The sequence below is a fragment of the Mustela putorius genome, unplaced genomic scaffold, assembly GCF_011764305.1.
Source record: "Mustela putorius furo isolate JIRA1106 unplaced genomic scaffold, ASM1176430v1.1 tig00000874_pilon_pilon_pilon, whole genome shotgun sequence".
Lineage (NCBI taxonomy): Eukaryota > Metazoa > Chordata > Mammalia > Carnivora > Mustelidae > Mustela > Mustela putorius.
Genome location: NW_025421505.1, coordinates 8,864,284 through 8,878,849, shown reverse-complemented (window position 1 = coordinate 8,878,849; position 14,566 = coordinate 8,864,284). Strand labels below are relative to the sequence as shown.

At 50.9% G+C, this 14,566-nt stretch overlaps 2 protein-coding genes and 5 non-coding genes across 10 annotated transcripts; 6 read left to right on the top strand and 1 right to left on the bottom strand.

Moving 5' to 3' along the window:
* Positions 1–3,257: 3,257 nt before the first annotated feature.
* On the top strand, positions 3,258–8,943 carry NOP56 (NOP56 ribonucleoprotein). 2 transcript variants are annotated; one of them, XR_006608401.1, is made up of 13 exons: positions 3,258–3,374; positions 3,542–3,631; positions 3,998–4,112; positions 5,022–5,183; positions 5,349–5,547; positions 5,907–6,094; positions 6,173–6,324; positions 6,499–6,599; positions 6,958–7,106; positions 7,339–7,460; positions 7,655–7,792; positions 7,953–8,068; positions 8,484–8,509. XR_006608401.1 is itself a non-coding variant. In XM_004772914.3 (12 exons), exons 1-12 carry the CDS (start codon positions 3,372–3,374, stop codon positions 8,856–8,858), a joined length of 1,794 nt encoding a protein of 597 aa, XP_004772971.1. In that variant the 5' UTR covers positions 3,258–3,371; the 3' UTR covers positions 8,859–8,943. The 2 variants fall into 2 exon arrangements, 1 of the variants encoding a protein (XP_004772971.1); XM_004772914.3 differs by lacking the exon at positions 7,953–8,068 and having other exon boundaries at positions 8,484–8,943.
* On the top strand, positions 4,793–4,860 carry LOC123393582. Its single transcript, XR_006608411.1, has one exon. It is a non-coding gene; the product is annotated as a small nucleolar RNA SNORD110 (small nucleolar RNA).
* LOC123393580 lies at positions 5,661–5,791 on the top strand. Its single transcript, XR_006608409.1, has one exon. It is a non-coding gene; the product is annotated as a small nucleolar RNA SNORA51 (small nucleolar RNA).
* Positions 6,662–6,747, top strand: LOC123393581. Its single transcript, XR_006608410.1, has one exon. It is a non-coding gene; the product is annotated as a small nucleolar RNA SNORD86 (small nucleolar RNA).
* On the top strand, positions 7,174–7,244 carry LOC123393579. Its single transcript, XR_006608408.1, has one exon. It is a non-coding gene; the product is annotated as a small nucleolar RNA SNORD56 (small nucleolar RNA).
* On the top strand, positions 7,513–7,583 carry LOC123393578. Its single transcript, XR_006608407.1, has one exon. It is a non-coding gene; the product is annotated as a small nucleolar RNA SNORD57 (small nucleolar RNA).
* On the bottom strand, positions 8,939–14,180 carry IDH3B (isocitrate dehydrogenase (NAD(+)) 3 non-catalytic subunit beta). Of its 3 annotated transcripts, XR_006608402.1 has the most exons (13): positions 14,083–14,180; positions 13,870–13,950; positions 13,663–13,761; positions 13,440–13,560; positions 11,463–11,523; positions 11,254–11,386; positions 11,016–11,149; positions 10,822–10,924; positions 10,579–10,725; positions 10,248–10,342; positions 10,063–10,123; positions 9,188–9,390; positions 8,939–9,072 (listed from the first exon to the last, which is right to left on the bottom strand). XR_006608402.1 is itself a non-coding variant. In XM_004772916.3 (12 exons), exons 1-12 carry the CDS (start codon positions 14,116–14,118, stop codon positions 9,304–9,306), a joined length of 1,158 nt encoding a protein of 385 aa, XP_004772973.1. In that variant the 5' UTR covers positions 14,119–14,180; the 3' UTR covers positions 8,939–9,303. The 3 variants fall into 3 exon arrangements, 2 of the variants coding, with proteins under 2 accessions (XP_004772973.1, XP_004772974.1); XM_004772916.3 differs by having other exon boundaries at positions 8,939–9,390; XM_004772917.3 differs by lacking the exon at positions 9,188–9,390.
* Positions 14,181–14,566: the final 386 nt, after the last annotated feature.

Genomic DNA, 14,566 nt, shown 5'->3' with positions numbered 1-14,566 from the left:
GAGAACAGAGACAAGGAAATGTCATCAGGCTATTTATCACGAAGGTACAAAAGAAGAAGATGAAAGACCACTAACTTTTGTTATCTGCCCAGTACCACCCCTGTGTCATACCCAGCTCCTAGGAGATGGCCAGTAAAATGTTTGTTGAAGGGATAAATGAATCCTCAGTGTTCATTCTGCATAAGAAATGAAAGCTCAGGAAAGTGATTCACTTAGGTCACATCACAAGTAGTAGGACTGGGGTCTGAACCCAGGTTTATGGTCAGATTCATATTTATTACAGCTTAACCAATCATCCCAAAATTTAGTGGCTGAAAACCACAATGTATTATTTCTCACAATTCTGTGCATAGGTGGAGCTCAACTAGGTGGTTCTTCTGCTGGTTCTGTTTCTGGTTGCTCACATAGCTGCAGTCAGATGTTGGCAAGGGCTGGGAACACACAAAATGGCTTTATACATGTCTCCTTTCTTGGGACAGCTGCAAGGCTGGGCTTAGTTGAGCTGCTGGGAAAGCTGGACCTGTCCGTGAAACATCAGGGCCTTTCCTCCTCTATGTGGTCTTTCCAGCAGAGTAGCTGAATTTCTCATAAGGTAACTCAAGGCCCCCAGGAATGCAAAAGGCTGAGGCTTGGAAAGGGCACAGAATCACTCCTGCCACGTTCTATTGCCAAGAATGAATCACAGACCCAGCCCAGGAGTTCACTGGATCACTTGGGGTTATTTTTGGACACTAGCTCCCACAGGTGATTCTGAGATACCAAGCCCTTAATCTTCCCATGACTTCATTCCATGATGAGCACCTGCAAACGAACATGACTGGGTTTAAGAAGAGCATCCCGGCAATGAAGATGAAGGTGGCTTGGAGAAGGGGAAACCAAAAGTTTTGCAAAAGTCTGCTTTGGGGCACCTGGGTGGCTCAGTGGGTTAAGCCGCTGCCTTCAGCTCAGGTCATGATCTCAGGGTCCTGGGATCGAGTCCCGCATCGGGCTCTCTGCTCAGCAGGGAGCCTGCTTCCCTCTCTCTCTCTCTGCCTGCCTCTCCATCTACTTGTGATTTCTCTCTGTCAAATAAATAAATAAAATCTTAAAAAAAAAAAAAGTCTGCTTTGGTGCTGAAGAACAGAACCTCGGTAGTTATGAACCCAGCCCAAAGGGAAGGAAGGTATGGTTTCTAATATCGCACGCTGTAGAAATGCCCATTGCAGATAGATCATGAAGTATTGGGGAGATAGCTTAGTACAAGAGGTGGAAGTGAGGAACCTAAAAGAATATTTTGTGTTTACCCCACAACCCATCTAATCATGCGTTTGTATCTCACCAGTGGAAGTGCAGTTTTCTTCCATCATTACTGAGTTAGCATCTGTCCCAGTACAGCTCCTATGTAACCAGAGGACTCAACTCTTTCCCAAGCATGACTGTGTCTAACTTCCAGCTCCATGACTCTCCTTGTATTGAATCCACAGAACTGAATGTTTATGTAACATATATATACTATTAAATTTGTATGCGTACACACGTGTTTTACATACATGTGTTTAGCTAAAGCAAAAAGTTTTACAGATCAATATGGTATGTAACATACTCTTATTTCTATTCTCTTTCATCCTATTTTTCTTAATGCTGGCAAAGAATGTCTAAATTAATTCCGCAATCCATTAATGGATTCTGACTTGTTCTTTGAAAACTTCTACTTTAGTAGATAAGCACCTAAAACCCCAGGAATATTTAGCATTAAATATAGAAATAATGAAAAAAAATCAGTCATAGAATTAATATTTCCCATTACATTTTGGGATCATCTGCTTAATTTGGTATTTATAATTTAAGAGAATTTAACATACTGATTATGTAACAGATTAATTTTGCAACTCTACTTTTTTTTTAAGATTTTATTTATTTATTTGACAGAGAGAAATCACAAGTAGATGGAGAGGCAGGCAGAGAGAGAAAGAGAGGGAAGCAGGCTCCCTGCTGAGCAGAGAGCCCGATGCAGGACTCGATCCCAGGACCCTGAGATCATGACCTGAACCGAAGGCAGCGGCTTAACCCACTGAGCCACCCAGGCGCCCCTGTAATTCTACTTTTAAGTGTGAGAGAATAATTGCTTCATACCCGTAACTGTATTTAAATATATGTAACAGAATTCCATCACGTTTTAAGCGATATTGAGATTATGAGACTTTAAGATTCACTGTACTAAGTTTTAAGACTGAGTTTGCTACTTGGATTTTGTTTACCAAGTAACGGAATTGTTTAAGAAGAAAATATGTTAAATGTATAAATGCACTTCAGTTATAAGACTATATAGAATAAAAATCCCCTTAATAATTTTATAAGGGGCGCCTGGATGGCTCAGTCATTTAAGTGGTTGCCTTCAGCTCGGTGACAACCCTAGGGTCCTGGGATAGTGACCTGCCTTGGGCTTCCCGTTCAGCAGGGAGTCTGCTTCTCCCTGTTAATTTCCCTCTGGCTTGTGCTCTTTACCAGTACATACACCACTTTAGGATAAACAAGTTTGGGATTTATCATTCTAGTATTAATTATTAAAGCAAAATAATCGCCAAAATGCACAGAACCCACCGTCGAGGACATGAAAGGAGCTCCAGTTCATTTGGAGCTAACTGAGGGTTCTACGGGGCGAGCAACACGTGGTCCTTCAAAAGGAGCTGGTTCTTCTTATAGAGGAACCAGAAACCGACTTGGGAAGCAGTGAGATCGTTATTCTTTACTACTTTGTCGCCTGTGATAAAAATTTAAAAAATAAAATACAACCGAAAAGCTCGAAGCCGGACACAAGAAGCCGTTTCTCCCGGTCTGCGCCAACGCGCCCCAGGCCCCGCTTCGGTCGGCGGGAGCAGGGTGGGTCCCGAGTGGGAATCAGGGATGCAGGCGTCCCGGGGGTTGGGGGGCGCAGGGATTAGTCCCCGGTCCCAGGTCACCCCCGCCGCGGAAAGCGGGCTCCGCAAGCTTCTGCAAAGGAATGGTGGCCGCGACCCGTGCGGGGCCTGTCGCCCGGCGACTGCCGAGCTCCGCCATCCAGAATTTCTACGATTGAACACCCGAGGGGTTGTAATATCTGGGAAAGCACTCCCCAGGCCCCCCATGCGGCCTGCAGGGCCAGGTACCGGCCCGCGCGTCCCCGGCAACCACGCCGGCCGGCGCCGCAGCAGAAGCCGGAAGGCCACCCGCGCGCCCGCGATCCCCCTCCCGCGCTCCGGACGATACCACCGCGGCGGACCCCTCCGAAGGCCCGCAAAGGTATCGTCCCCAGCCTGTGATTGGCCGGCGGCTCGGGGGCGTGGCCTCCGGAGCCCCTTTCCGCGAGCCAGAGCCCGCTCGCCGCATTGCGAGCCGGTTCGGGAGCGGGCGCCATGGTGAGGAGTGGTTGTGCATGCGGTTGTGATGAAGGCCGAGCTTTGGGCCTGGGTGCGGGCGGGAGCCCGGCCCGGAGTCGGGGCCGGGGCCGGGGCCGGAGCCTGCCTTGGGAAACGACGGGCGAACGTGGGACCGCGCTGATGCTCGCGCCGCGGCTCTCTTGCAGGTGCTGCTGCACGTGCTGTTCGAGCACGCGGTCGGCTACGCGCTGCTGGCGCTGAAGGAGGTGGAGGAGATCAGCTTGCTGCTGCCGCAGGTGGGTAAAGCGGCGGGCTCACCGGCCTCGTCGCAGCCCCTCGGGCCCCCGTGCCCCAGCATGCACCGCGCCCTCCCACGTGGCCGGCCGCACATCAAGGGTTGCACTGGGCCAGAAAGCCCCAGAGCCGGGGGTCCATACCCGCTTTCGCGACTAGGGTCACGTTAGGAGTATTTAGAAGTAAGCCCCCCGGACTCCACCCCGTACGGTGAAGCGGACCGGGATTTAGGGCCTGCCTGTAATCGGCTCATTTACGAAGCGTGCGGTTGCTTGGTACCTGTGACCGGGGCTGGAAACCGCTGCTTTACTGCGCCCTAGAGGCAAGAGCGAGGGAAGAAAACCGCTTATGCTCTCTTCTCCCCCAAGGTAGAGGAGTGCGTGCTCAACCTGGGCAAGTTCCATAACATCGTTCGTCTCGTGGCCTTTTGTCCCTTTGCCTCGTCCCAGGTTGCCTTGGAAAATGCCAACGCTGTGTCCGAAGGTGAGTCGGCCACAACCAAGTGTTTTAGGGAGATGAGCGGAGGTTCAGTTGCTGCTGCTTTTATCCTCATGGGAGTTTGTGATAGCATTTTCATCTCTTTGGCTCATTTGTTCTAAATCTGATGCATGTTGGGCAGTATTTGGCGGGTACAGGATGTGGCTTAAAACAGCCCAAGGTGGGCACCTGGGTGGCTCAGTTGTTAAAGCATCTGCCTTCCCGGGGGTTCTGGAATTGAGCCCCACATCCGGATCCCTGCTGGGGGGAAGCCTGCTTCTCCCTCTCCCACTCCTCCTGCTTGTGTTCCCTGTCTCGTGTCTCTTTCTGTCAAATAAATAAATAAAATCTTTAAAAACAAACAAAAAACAGAGCCCAAGGTCTGGAGAGTATGGTATAAATATTTGAGGTGCATAATCCAGGCCTAGGCTTTGTGAGTGATAATTGATTAAGTGAAATCTGGTAGGGAGGCGTAGTTTAATGCTGAAGGTGGTTCTTTGGTCATTGTTGAAGTAATTGGAAAAGGCAATTCTGGTACAGAAGAGCCAAGAAAAAGGTTTGGCCCCAGAAGGCAAATCAAATACTAAATACTTGTCTCCATAGTGCCCCTGGGGATGTTTAAGGTTTCCGTTCTATATTAAACACACGTGCTGTTGGCCCTGTACATCCTGTGGTTGATGCAGGCTTTGCAGTGATGACTTGAGTCTGTCAATCCCCTGAGTGCAGTCACTGATGTCTCCATGTCTCTGAGCAAAGCCTGAAGCAAGGAAGAATATAGGCATGCCATCTCCGCATGCTCTGTGGGACCAACGTAGGATCCGTTTATCACTTAATCAGCGCTTAAGGGGCAAGGATTCCTTACATGATGTAAGCATTGTTCAGCATGTTAGTGGGAGCTCTGTTCTTTGCCTTGAGGTGTTGTTCATGAGGACCTCCGCCTGCTCTTGGAGACTCACCTGCCATCCAAAAAGAAGAAAGTGCTCCTGGGGGTTGGAGACCCCAAGATTGGTGCTGCTATACAAGAGGAGTTAGGGTACAACTGCCAGACTGGAGGCGTGATAGCGGAGATCCTGCGAGGTGGGACCACCTGTTAGCATTCTTGACATCTTGGAGGAGGGGGATCTGCAAACTTAATCAGTGTGCTTAAGGTTGCTTTTGGGAAGCCTCTCTGCTTGGCTGGCACCCATGGGTGCCAGAGGTGGCTTAGAGCCATCTCTAGCTCACTGTCTTGCCTTCCTCCAGGGGTTCGTCTGCATTTCCACAACCTGGTGAAGGGTCTAACAGATCTGTCTGCTTGTAAAGCCCAGTTGGGGCTGGGACACAGCTATTCTCGTGCCAAAGTTAAGTTTAATGTGAACCGGGTGGATAATATGATTATCCAGTCCATCAGCCTCCTGGACCAGCTGGATAAGGACATCAATACTTTCTCCATGCGTGTCAGGTAAAGTGCCCAAGCAAGCCCTGAGAAATGGGGTCTTTGCCCTGTGGTTTAGCGAATTTGGAATGCTAAAATTGGGACTGGCTCCTGTGGGTAGAACAACATGGGGTGGGGCGAGCCTCCCGGTGCTTACCACAGGCTGTGTTCTTACACTGACTGTACAGAAAGAGGAGGCAGAGTAAATCCACCCATATACACCCCAGCCCAGGCTCTTTGCCTGGACTGTATTGTGAATGGGAGGACATGGCGTTGAGGTTTTGTACTGGTCTTGATCCCTTTTCTCTGGGTAAAGAATTGCTATGGAGAGGGCTGAGGCTTTGAGACCTACCCTCTCGGCTAGGAGTGATTGTGGCCCTTTGCAGGGAGTGGTATGGGTATCACTTTCCTGAGCTGGTGAAGATCATCAACGACAACGCTACATACTGCCGCCTTGCTCAGTTCATTGGCAACCGGAGGGAGCTGAATGAAGAGAAGCTAGAGAAGCTGGAAGAGCTGACGATGGACGGGGCCAAGGCTAAGGCTATTCTGGATGCTTCGCGATCCTCCATGGGTCAGTACAGCCCTGGTGGCCAAGATAAGTTTGGGGCTATGAATATCTGGTCCCGCGTTCACACTGGGTGTCCCTTAGGCATGGACATATCGGCCATCGATTTGATAAACATCGAGAGCTTCTCCAGCCGTGTGGTGTCTTTGTCAGAGTACCGCCAGAGCCTGCATACTTACCTGCGGTCCAAGATGAGCCAAGTGGCCCCCAGCCTCTCGGCCCTGATTGGGGAAGCGGTGCGTCACAGGGAGCAGAAAACAGGGCCAAGGAGTGTTACCACATAGGTCCATACTGCTGTGTTTCCTGACCCTCTGTTATGTTCCCCAGCTGTATTTGATGGGGTGAAGCAGAATTAGGCAGTTGGTAGATAGGCAGTTCCAGCTTCTCTAATTCCTTGAATCCTTTTCCAGGTAGGTGCACGTCTCATTGCTCATGCTGGCAGCCTCACCAACCTGGCCAAGTATCCAGCGTCCACAGTGCAGATCCTTGGGGCTGAAAAGGCCCTGTTCAGGTACCAGTGAGGGCACCTGCCCACACTCAGGTGCCACTTCTGGTGCCCACTGCTTGTTTGGGGATCACAGTGATGGCTGACCAGGGCTCCCTGACCTGTACAGACCTCTGCTATGGGGGTGATGGCCAGTCCTGGTGTCTGAGTGATTCCCAGGGCCCAGCAAAGGGACCAGATTTCCAGGTCAGCGACATTGGATGCCTTCCCTCTGCTTCTGGGAGCTGTGGGTTGGCGTAAGGTGGGGTCACTGGCCTAAGGCTCGCTCTGGACACCGAGGGTACAGGGGAGGGGAGGAGCTACCTTGGCTAGCAGGGTTGGAATTTCTGATCTTAAAACTCCCCACTAAATATTCTTCTCCCAGAGCCCTGAAGACAAGGGGTAACACCCCAAAATATGGACTCATTTTCCACTCCACCTTCATTGGCCGAGCAGCTGCCAAGAACAAAGGCCGCATCTCCCGATACCTGGCAAACAAATGCAGTATTGCCTCACGAATTGATTGCTTCTCTGGTATGGGTGGGGGGGGCTTGGAGGAGAAGGGGCTGGGAGGGAGGGAAGGCTGACTACCTAGCAGCTTCTACAATGATGGCAGTATTTTTCGTCAACAGCAGTTCACCTAGTGAGTGTTGATACCTTGGGTCTGAGTGAAGCTGAGGGTAGAGGGGAAACCGGGCGGGGAGCAGCTGGCCCTTTAGGGGCTGACAAGCTTTGTTTATCCACACATACACACACACACATCTAGAGGTGCCCACAAGTGTATTTGGGGAGAAGCTTCGAGAGCAAGTTGAGGAGCGGCTGTCATTCTATGAGACAGGAGAGATTCCACGAAAGAATCTGGATGTCATGAAGGAAGCAATGGTTCAGGTCAGTTTGGACTTTGCTGCGGGGGGGTCGGGGGAGGACAAGAGCTGGCCGTTGGAAGTGATGAGCTGGCTCAGCCTGACCTCATAGAGTGGAGGCAAAAAACTGATTTAATGAGCCTGATCCAGGGGGGCCAGAAGGGAGGCCTGGAAAGCCTGCAGTCTTCGGGGCCTCTTCAGCACCTTTCTTTGGGCTAGGCAGAGGAAGCAGCTGCTGAGATGGCTAGGAAGCTGGAGAAGCAGGAGAAGAAACGGCTAAAGAAGGAGAAGAAACGGCTAGCCGCCCTGGCGCTCGCATCTTCGGAAAACAACAGCAGTACCCCAGAGGAGTGTGAGGTCAGTAGGCAGCCTGGCCCTCAGCCCAAGGCGAACACCCTGGATGTAGGGTTCTTAACAGCAGAACAAAGGATGTACTACCTCAAGCCATGGTCTTGGGTCCAGGCTTTTGGACTGAAAGAAGGACCTGAAACATCTCAACTACCTCTTGATTCTATAGGAAGGAGATAGGTGCTGAGAGAACTGGCTCAGGAGCCCAGAGAGCTGGTTGTAGCACACCGGGTCCCTGGGCAAGTGTTCTGTCCTCGGCTGCCTCCCAGGAGTCCTCAACCGGGGGTAGTGTAAATCCCTGCTCTGCGCGTTCTCAGCCGTGTGTCCGGAGGCGGTGCCATTTCCTAGTGGGGCTTGGGGCAGGGGTCTCCACAGTCCAATGTCGTGGTCCCTCCACCCCTGGGATTTTTCATGGAGTGCCCAATTTGTCAAGTTTTTCAGGGTCCCCTTTGCAACATAGCATGATGGTTCTGTTGTGGGTTTCTCTAGAAGCTATTTCACGGGCTTAGGTGACCATTCTCCCTTTCTAAGTGGGAGTCCCCTTTGGGGTGGATTTCCAATGTCTGTTAAACCATCCCAGAAACAGATTTTCACATCATTTCCACATCTTTATGCCCCAACTACTTAGTTGCAGCAGTTTTAATAGGCATGTGTGCGTTCATACGATGAATGATGGTTTCATACCCATTTCATTCTTTAGGAGACAAATGAAAGACCCAAAAAGAAGAAAAAGCAAAAGCCCCAGGAGATTCCACAGGAGAATGGAATGGAAGACCCACCTGTCCCTGTCTCCAAACCCAAGAAAAAGAAATCTTTTTCCAAGGAGGAGCTGGTTAGTAGTGATCTTGAAGAGACAGCTGGCAGTGTAAGTCTTCCCAAGAGGAAGAAATCTGCCCCCAAAGAGGAACCAGTTAGTGATGCTGAAGAGGCAGGAACCAGGATCATCCCTAAGAAAAAGAGGAAATTCTCGTCCAAGGAGGAGCCACTCAGCAGTGGGCCTGAGGAAGCTGCTGGCAGCAAGAGCAGCAGCTCCAAGAAAAAGAAAAAGCTCCGGAAGCTAGCCCAGGAAGACTAGGTCGGACATTTCCTGGTGGGAGGCACAGCCCCCATACCCTTTCCCAACCCACCATTATATCCCAATAAAAAACAACTTCACAAGAGTCAATAATGTGTTTTTATTCAACACCTTACATGGTTATGGGTGGGACCTATGGTTGAGGCAGAGCACCAATGACCGCCTCAGTGAAGTCCTGGCAGGTGGCATAGCCACCCATGTCAGAAGTTCGAACCTGTAGGGGAGAATTGGCATCATCCCTGTGGCCTAGGCCCCATTCCTAACCTTTCCCCTGCCCCCCACCCCCACCAAATAACACCATTCCCTAAGGAAGCCAGCCCCAGGACAACCTAGGCTCCGCCCAGATGATTATAGTCTAAAGGTTTAAGAACTCTTCTCTGGTCCACTGTACTGAAGGGAGGTGTAGGTAGTATGGTCCTTGTGAGGTTGGAAGGAATAAAGGGGTCTAGCCCCCATGGGGGTGCAGGTGGCCGATGACAGACTTGATGAAGTCGGTTGTGGTGCTGTAGCCGCCCATGTCTCGAGTCCGCACCTACAGCCACCACCGGCAACAGCCGTGGGGAAGAAGAGAAGAGAGCCCATGAAGGGGGGATAGGGCAATGTGATGGAAATGGAATCCAAGAAAGGATGGCAAGGCCAGGAAGAAGATGCAGTGTGGCAGTCGCAAGGAGGTGGCCAGATGTGCGGAGGGCCAGAGCCCCTCTCGGAGCTGTGCTGCAGCCGGGGCAGGATGGGAGGGAGGCTGAGCATGAAGTGAGATGGAGAATGCGAATCAGAGACAGGACAAGGATGCCTTGGAGAAAATCAGACCAGGTGCAGGGAAAGGCGGCCAAGGATGCAGACAAGGACAGGCTTCCAGGTGTGAAGGTGCCACCTGGGCCTCATTCTGCCTGCTATGTCTCTCTGCTCCTCCATCCCCTGGGCTGTCTCCCCACATAAAGAGCTGCAAGTGCCGCCTTCAATGGCCATAAAAGATCCAATGGATGGAGCAGGAAAGAGGGAATAGCAGACGGTAATCAAGAGGCAAAGGAGAGCCAGAGGATGAAACAGCCAGGAGAAGGGAGGTGAAGAACAGCCCTGAGAGCAACAGGGGAAGATCAGAGAGCAGAAGATGTTCTGGGGACCTGGAGGGAAAGGCGGCCCCAATTCAGGTTCCCCAAAGAGGAGTGCCAAGGCCCTGAAACCCACAGCCTCTCTAACTCACCTTGCCAACTTTGATCACCTTCTTCACCGCATCCGCAATCATGTTGGAGTGATACTCGAGACTGTCAATGTGGACAGGAAGGAACTGAGATTCTCCCCACGGCATTCCAAATCTCCTCTACTGTGCTCCCCCCTTAACACCCTGCCTCCTGCCCCAGACCTCCATGACCTTCTTGAGATACCCACTTCAAATGCCGCAGCATGTTGGAAGCGGAGAGCAGCATGGCTGTGGGGTTGGCGATGTTCCTGCCCACTGCCTGGGCAAACGGGTGCCGGGCTCCCTGTGGACAGAGGGCAGACTAGAGTCACTGGGGGCAGACATTACGCAGAGTCTAAGGTCAGGGAGAGGCATAAGGGAAGAGAGAACGGGCCAGGGACACTGAGAAGAGGCACAGTGGAGGGGACAGAGCACAGCAGTCACTTAGGAAGGGAGCACGTTGGGAGGCAGCTATCAAGGGACCTCAAGTCAGAAGACAGGCATGCAGAGAAAGTTGGGAGAAGTGGGGATCTCACTCACCGTCTCAAAGACTGCGTACTCTGCACTGTAGCTCTCACCAGGGACCACACCAGCTCCCCCAACCAAGCCAGCAGCCAGATTGTCGATAATGTTCCCATAGAGATTGGGCATCACTAGCACATCAAACTGGTAAGGATTCTGCACCAGCTAGGGGGCAAAATGTGTAGCATGGACAAGAGAATTAAGTTCTGCTCCCGGCCCCTCCCCGGCACCATGAGAGCAGAGACATGGGGAGGACATTACCTGCATGCAGCAGTTGTCTATGATCATTGTCTCAAACTTGATTTTGGGGTACAATTCAGCAACTTCCTCACAGCACTGCAGGAACAATCCATCCCCAAGTTTCCTGTCCGTGAGGACAAAGGGAACAAAGTCAGTCAAGAGTGCAACGGGCTACCTTCCTGGGAGCCTATCCCATGTAAAGGCATGTCCCTCACATGATGTTGGCCTTGTGCACAGCCGTGACCTTGCCCCGCCCCTTCTTGGTGGCATAGTCAAAGGCAAACTTTGCAATCCGCTGAGATTTGGTTCGAGTGACAATCTTCAAGCACTCAATCACACCTCTTGCACTCTGTGTAAGAAGAGAGAAGCAGCCAGGTGACCCTGAAAAGAAGGGAAGGAGCTATGCCACTCTCCCACCTTCACCCCTGACCTCCCCAATTTCTAGGGCCTCACCTCATGTTCCAGGGAGCTGTATTCTCCTTCTGTCTGCTCCCGAATGATCACCAGATCCAGATTGTTGTGTCGAGTCTTGTACCCAGGAAGTGATTTCACATGGACTACATTGGCAAACAAGTCCAACTTACGCCTGGGGGTGGGGCAGAGCCATTAGCACCATGTCTGGTGCTCTAGGACTCCTCTGACGCATGGCCCCCACCACCTACCTTAGCCGCATATCGTAGGAGGCTAGCTCGCCCTTATATTCCATCGGGGTATGGATCTTTCCTGCATAAACAAAGGGGTCAGGGTTGGGCACAAACCAAGCCCAAGGGAAGCCAGATCAGTGTCTGATCCTCTCAGTGACAAGATGCAACCCAGACTCCTCTCCCACTCCCAAATCTGTGACTTTTAAGTGCCTCTGGAGGCAAAGAAAAATGCCGTTAAAACCAGTGTTTTATAAGACAAAACCAGAGAGGGAGACAAACCATAAGAGATTCTTAATCTCAGGAAACAAACAGAGTTGCTGGAGTGGAGGGGAGGGGGAGTGATGGGGTGGCTGGGGGATGGACATGGGGGAGGGCATGTGCTATGGTGAGCGCTGTGAATTGTGTAAGACTCGAATCACAGACCTGTACCCCTGAAACAATACATTATATGTTAATTTAAAAACAAAACAAAACAGTGTTTTATTTTTAGTTATTCTATTTAATTTACGATGAAACTTCAAGGTGACCTAAAAGGAGGACAAAGAACATTTTCATGTGATCAAACAGCCTGGGTTTAATAGGCTAAGAAACAATGCTAAGGAACCTATGACCTTTCTTGATGTATGCCTGTCTACCTACTTGACATTTTTTCAACTGATACTTACTGAATACTGGCCATGCGTCAGGCACTAAGGATTTCAACCAAAAAACACAATACCCAATTCCTGTCTTCAAGGGGCAAACAATACATCGGGGAAGACAAATGCAAAACACATGATAAATACCATGGACGAGGTATTAACGTTATGTACAGGAACCCCGAGTAGAAATTCCCTCTGGTAACATCTAGAAATGTCATAGAACACTTGGCATTTCAGCCAAGCCTTTTAAGTGAGTACAGTAGGTTGAATAGTGACTCCAAAATGGTATGTCCATTACCATTTACCCTAATTCCTGAATCTTATTTGTGACCTTATTTGGGAATATAAAATGTGACCTTATTTGGGAAAATAGGGTTTGTAGACTGATTAAGTATCTTGAGATGAAATCAACTTGAATTAGAGTACTCTAAATCCATTAAGTCTTCCTACAGGAAAACAAAGAGAAACAGATACACAGATACAGAGAGAGAAAAGCCATAGGATGACTGAGGCAGAGATCGTAGTGATGTATCTCGAAGTCAAGAAAGAAACACCAGGAGCCACCAGGAGCTGGAAGAGGCAAAGAAGCATTCTCCCTGAAGCCTTCAGAGGAAGCCCTTCCAACAACTTAATTTTGGGATTCTGGCCTCCAGAACTGTCAGAACAAATCTGTTATTTTAGGCCCCTAGCTTTGAGGTTAATTTGTACAGTAGCCCTAGGAAACTGTAATACAGTAAGTGAGAACTAATCTAACGGGTAGCATCCGAGAAAGAACATTCTGGGCAGAAGTAATGACTAAGTCAAGATGGTCAAGATAGTACACGTATTTGGAAATTAAGGGTCCAGTGTGACCAAAGCACAGAACAAGTGTTATGAAAATAAAGGCAGAAGAAGTGAAAGTCAGCTTATGAAAAACTTACTTTCCTAAGCTAAGGCTGGGCCTGACAAAGTCATGTTAGTCTTTCCAAAAGAGATGCAGATGGAGGATTGTAGGGGGTGGGACCGGAAGCCCCCAAAGCAAACAACAAACAAATGAGATTAAAGCAAAGAAGCAGAGGGGAAGACAGAAGAAAAGAGGCAGCTAGAAGAGGCATTCTAGAAACACAATGAACAAGATTTGATGACCCATGATGGAGCCCCTGACAGACTTCAAACCTTGATGCCTTCCTGCAAAGGCAGCTCACATGATGACTCTCAACTCCTGAGTTAACAGACAGAAGAAACAAACAGCCGCAAAATGGTGATGGGAGCTTGGGGGACTTCATGTGTTAGCATGTGCAGAAAGAAGCTTAAAGAATATTTGCTCACATGACTTTAAGGGACACGTGGGGGCGTAGCAAGGGAGCACACATACCAATGATGGCCACCTTGTTTTCCTTCATGGAACTCAACACCTGCTCCAGCTTCTCCTCAGATGCCATATTCTGCACCTCGCTCAGGTGATGCTCCTGGAACTCCACTGGGACAGAGGCAGCCTTTGGGGACACGTACCAAAAATCTCTGGGTCAGGATCGAGTAAGCAGTCCTTTCCAACCCACGCCATAGTCCGTGCTGGCTGATTCCCCCAGGGCCCTCACCTTGAACACCTCCTTGACAGCGTGCATCAGTTCGGGCCCCACGCCGTCTCCTGGCAGCATAGTCACGGGAAAGGCTCCCTCCACTCTCATGTCCTCAGCCTGGAAGCAGTGCCGTCAGGGCTAGAGCTGCGGCGGGGGCACAGACTCCCGGGGAGAGGGAATGAGGGGTGAGGGGAGTGGGCAGGCAGGAATCGGACCTGCCCTTACCTGGCTCCGCGAGGCGGCCTGCGCCACGGCCGAGGTACACAGGCTCCTCCATGCCCCGGGGTTCGGGGCGGCGACCAGAGCCTGCGACACAGACGCACACGCCTGTGAGGTCGGGTATGGGAGTCCCAGCCCCCGAGTACCGCTGTGAACCCGGTACAATCCCGCCGCTCCCCCGCCCGCCCGGCCTCGGCCCGACCTGACCCCGGGCCTCACTCGGGTCAAACAGCGGACACCTATGCGAGCTGCCATGTTTTCAGCAGGAAGTCCAGGGGAAGTGACGCCGGAAGCGGCGTAGCCCGGCACCCCGACTTCCGGTCCGCGCAATACGGCGGTGAGGGGCCGCGGGCGATTCTCTTTTCCTTCCACCAGCGCCACCTGTCCTCTCCTGCCTCTCCGGCGCCTTCCTCGTCTTCTCCTTACCCCTTGCCCTGGAGCCTGACGGGAGACACAAGTGCTCTGTCTGTTGCTTGGTTTTCAGGCTCCATATTTATGCTGAAACTAACACCGAAGGACAATATGCGATTTCATGCGAGTACCTGAGTTCAACGGGTTGAGAAACAACAAGGAATCTGGCTTTTCTTCATGTTTTTGTGTCTATGTCTTTGTTTCTCTCTTAGCCAGTACTCGCTGAACATTCGTGTATGAGGCACTAAAAGAGTACATGAACACAATATAGCCCATGGGGGAAGGTGTCCTG

What these genes read in the sequence shown, in the direction of transcription:
- NOP56 (XM_004772914.3), top strand. An exon ending in TCAGCTTGCTGCTGCCGCAG is followed by an intron (nt 3,632 to 3,997) that starts GTGGGTAAAGCG and finishes TTCTCCCCCAAG; the next exon opens with GTAGAGGAGTGCGTGCTCAA. An exon ending in ACGAATTGATTGCTTCTCTG is followed by an intron (nt 7,107 to 7,338) that starts GTATGGGTGGGG and finishes ACACACATCTAG; the next exon opens with AGGTGCCCACAAGTGTATTT.
- IDH3B (XM_004772916.3), bottom strand. Translation starts at nt 14,118, where the DNA reads ATGGCAGCTCGCATAGGTGTCCGCTGTTTGACCCGA. An exon ending in AGTACGCAGTCTTTGAGACG is followed by an intron (nt 10,343 to 10,578) that starts GTGAGTGAGATC and finishes CTCTGTCCACAG; the next exon opens with GGAGCCCGGCACCCGTTTGC. An exon ending in AACATGCTGCGGCATTTGAA is followed by an intron (nt 10,124 to 10,247) that starts GTGGGTATCTCA and finishes CCACATTGACAG; the next exon opens with TCTCGAGTATCACTCCAACA.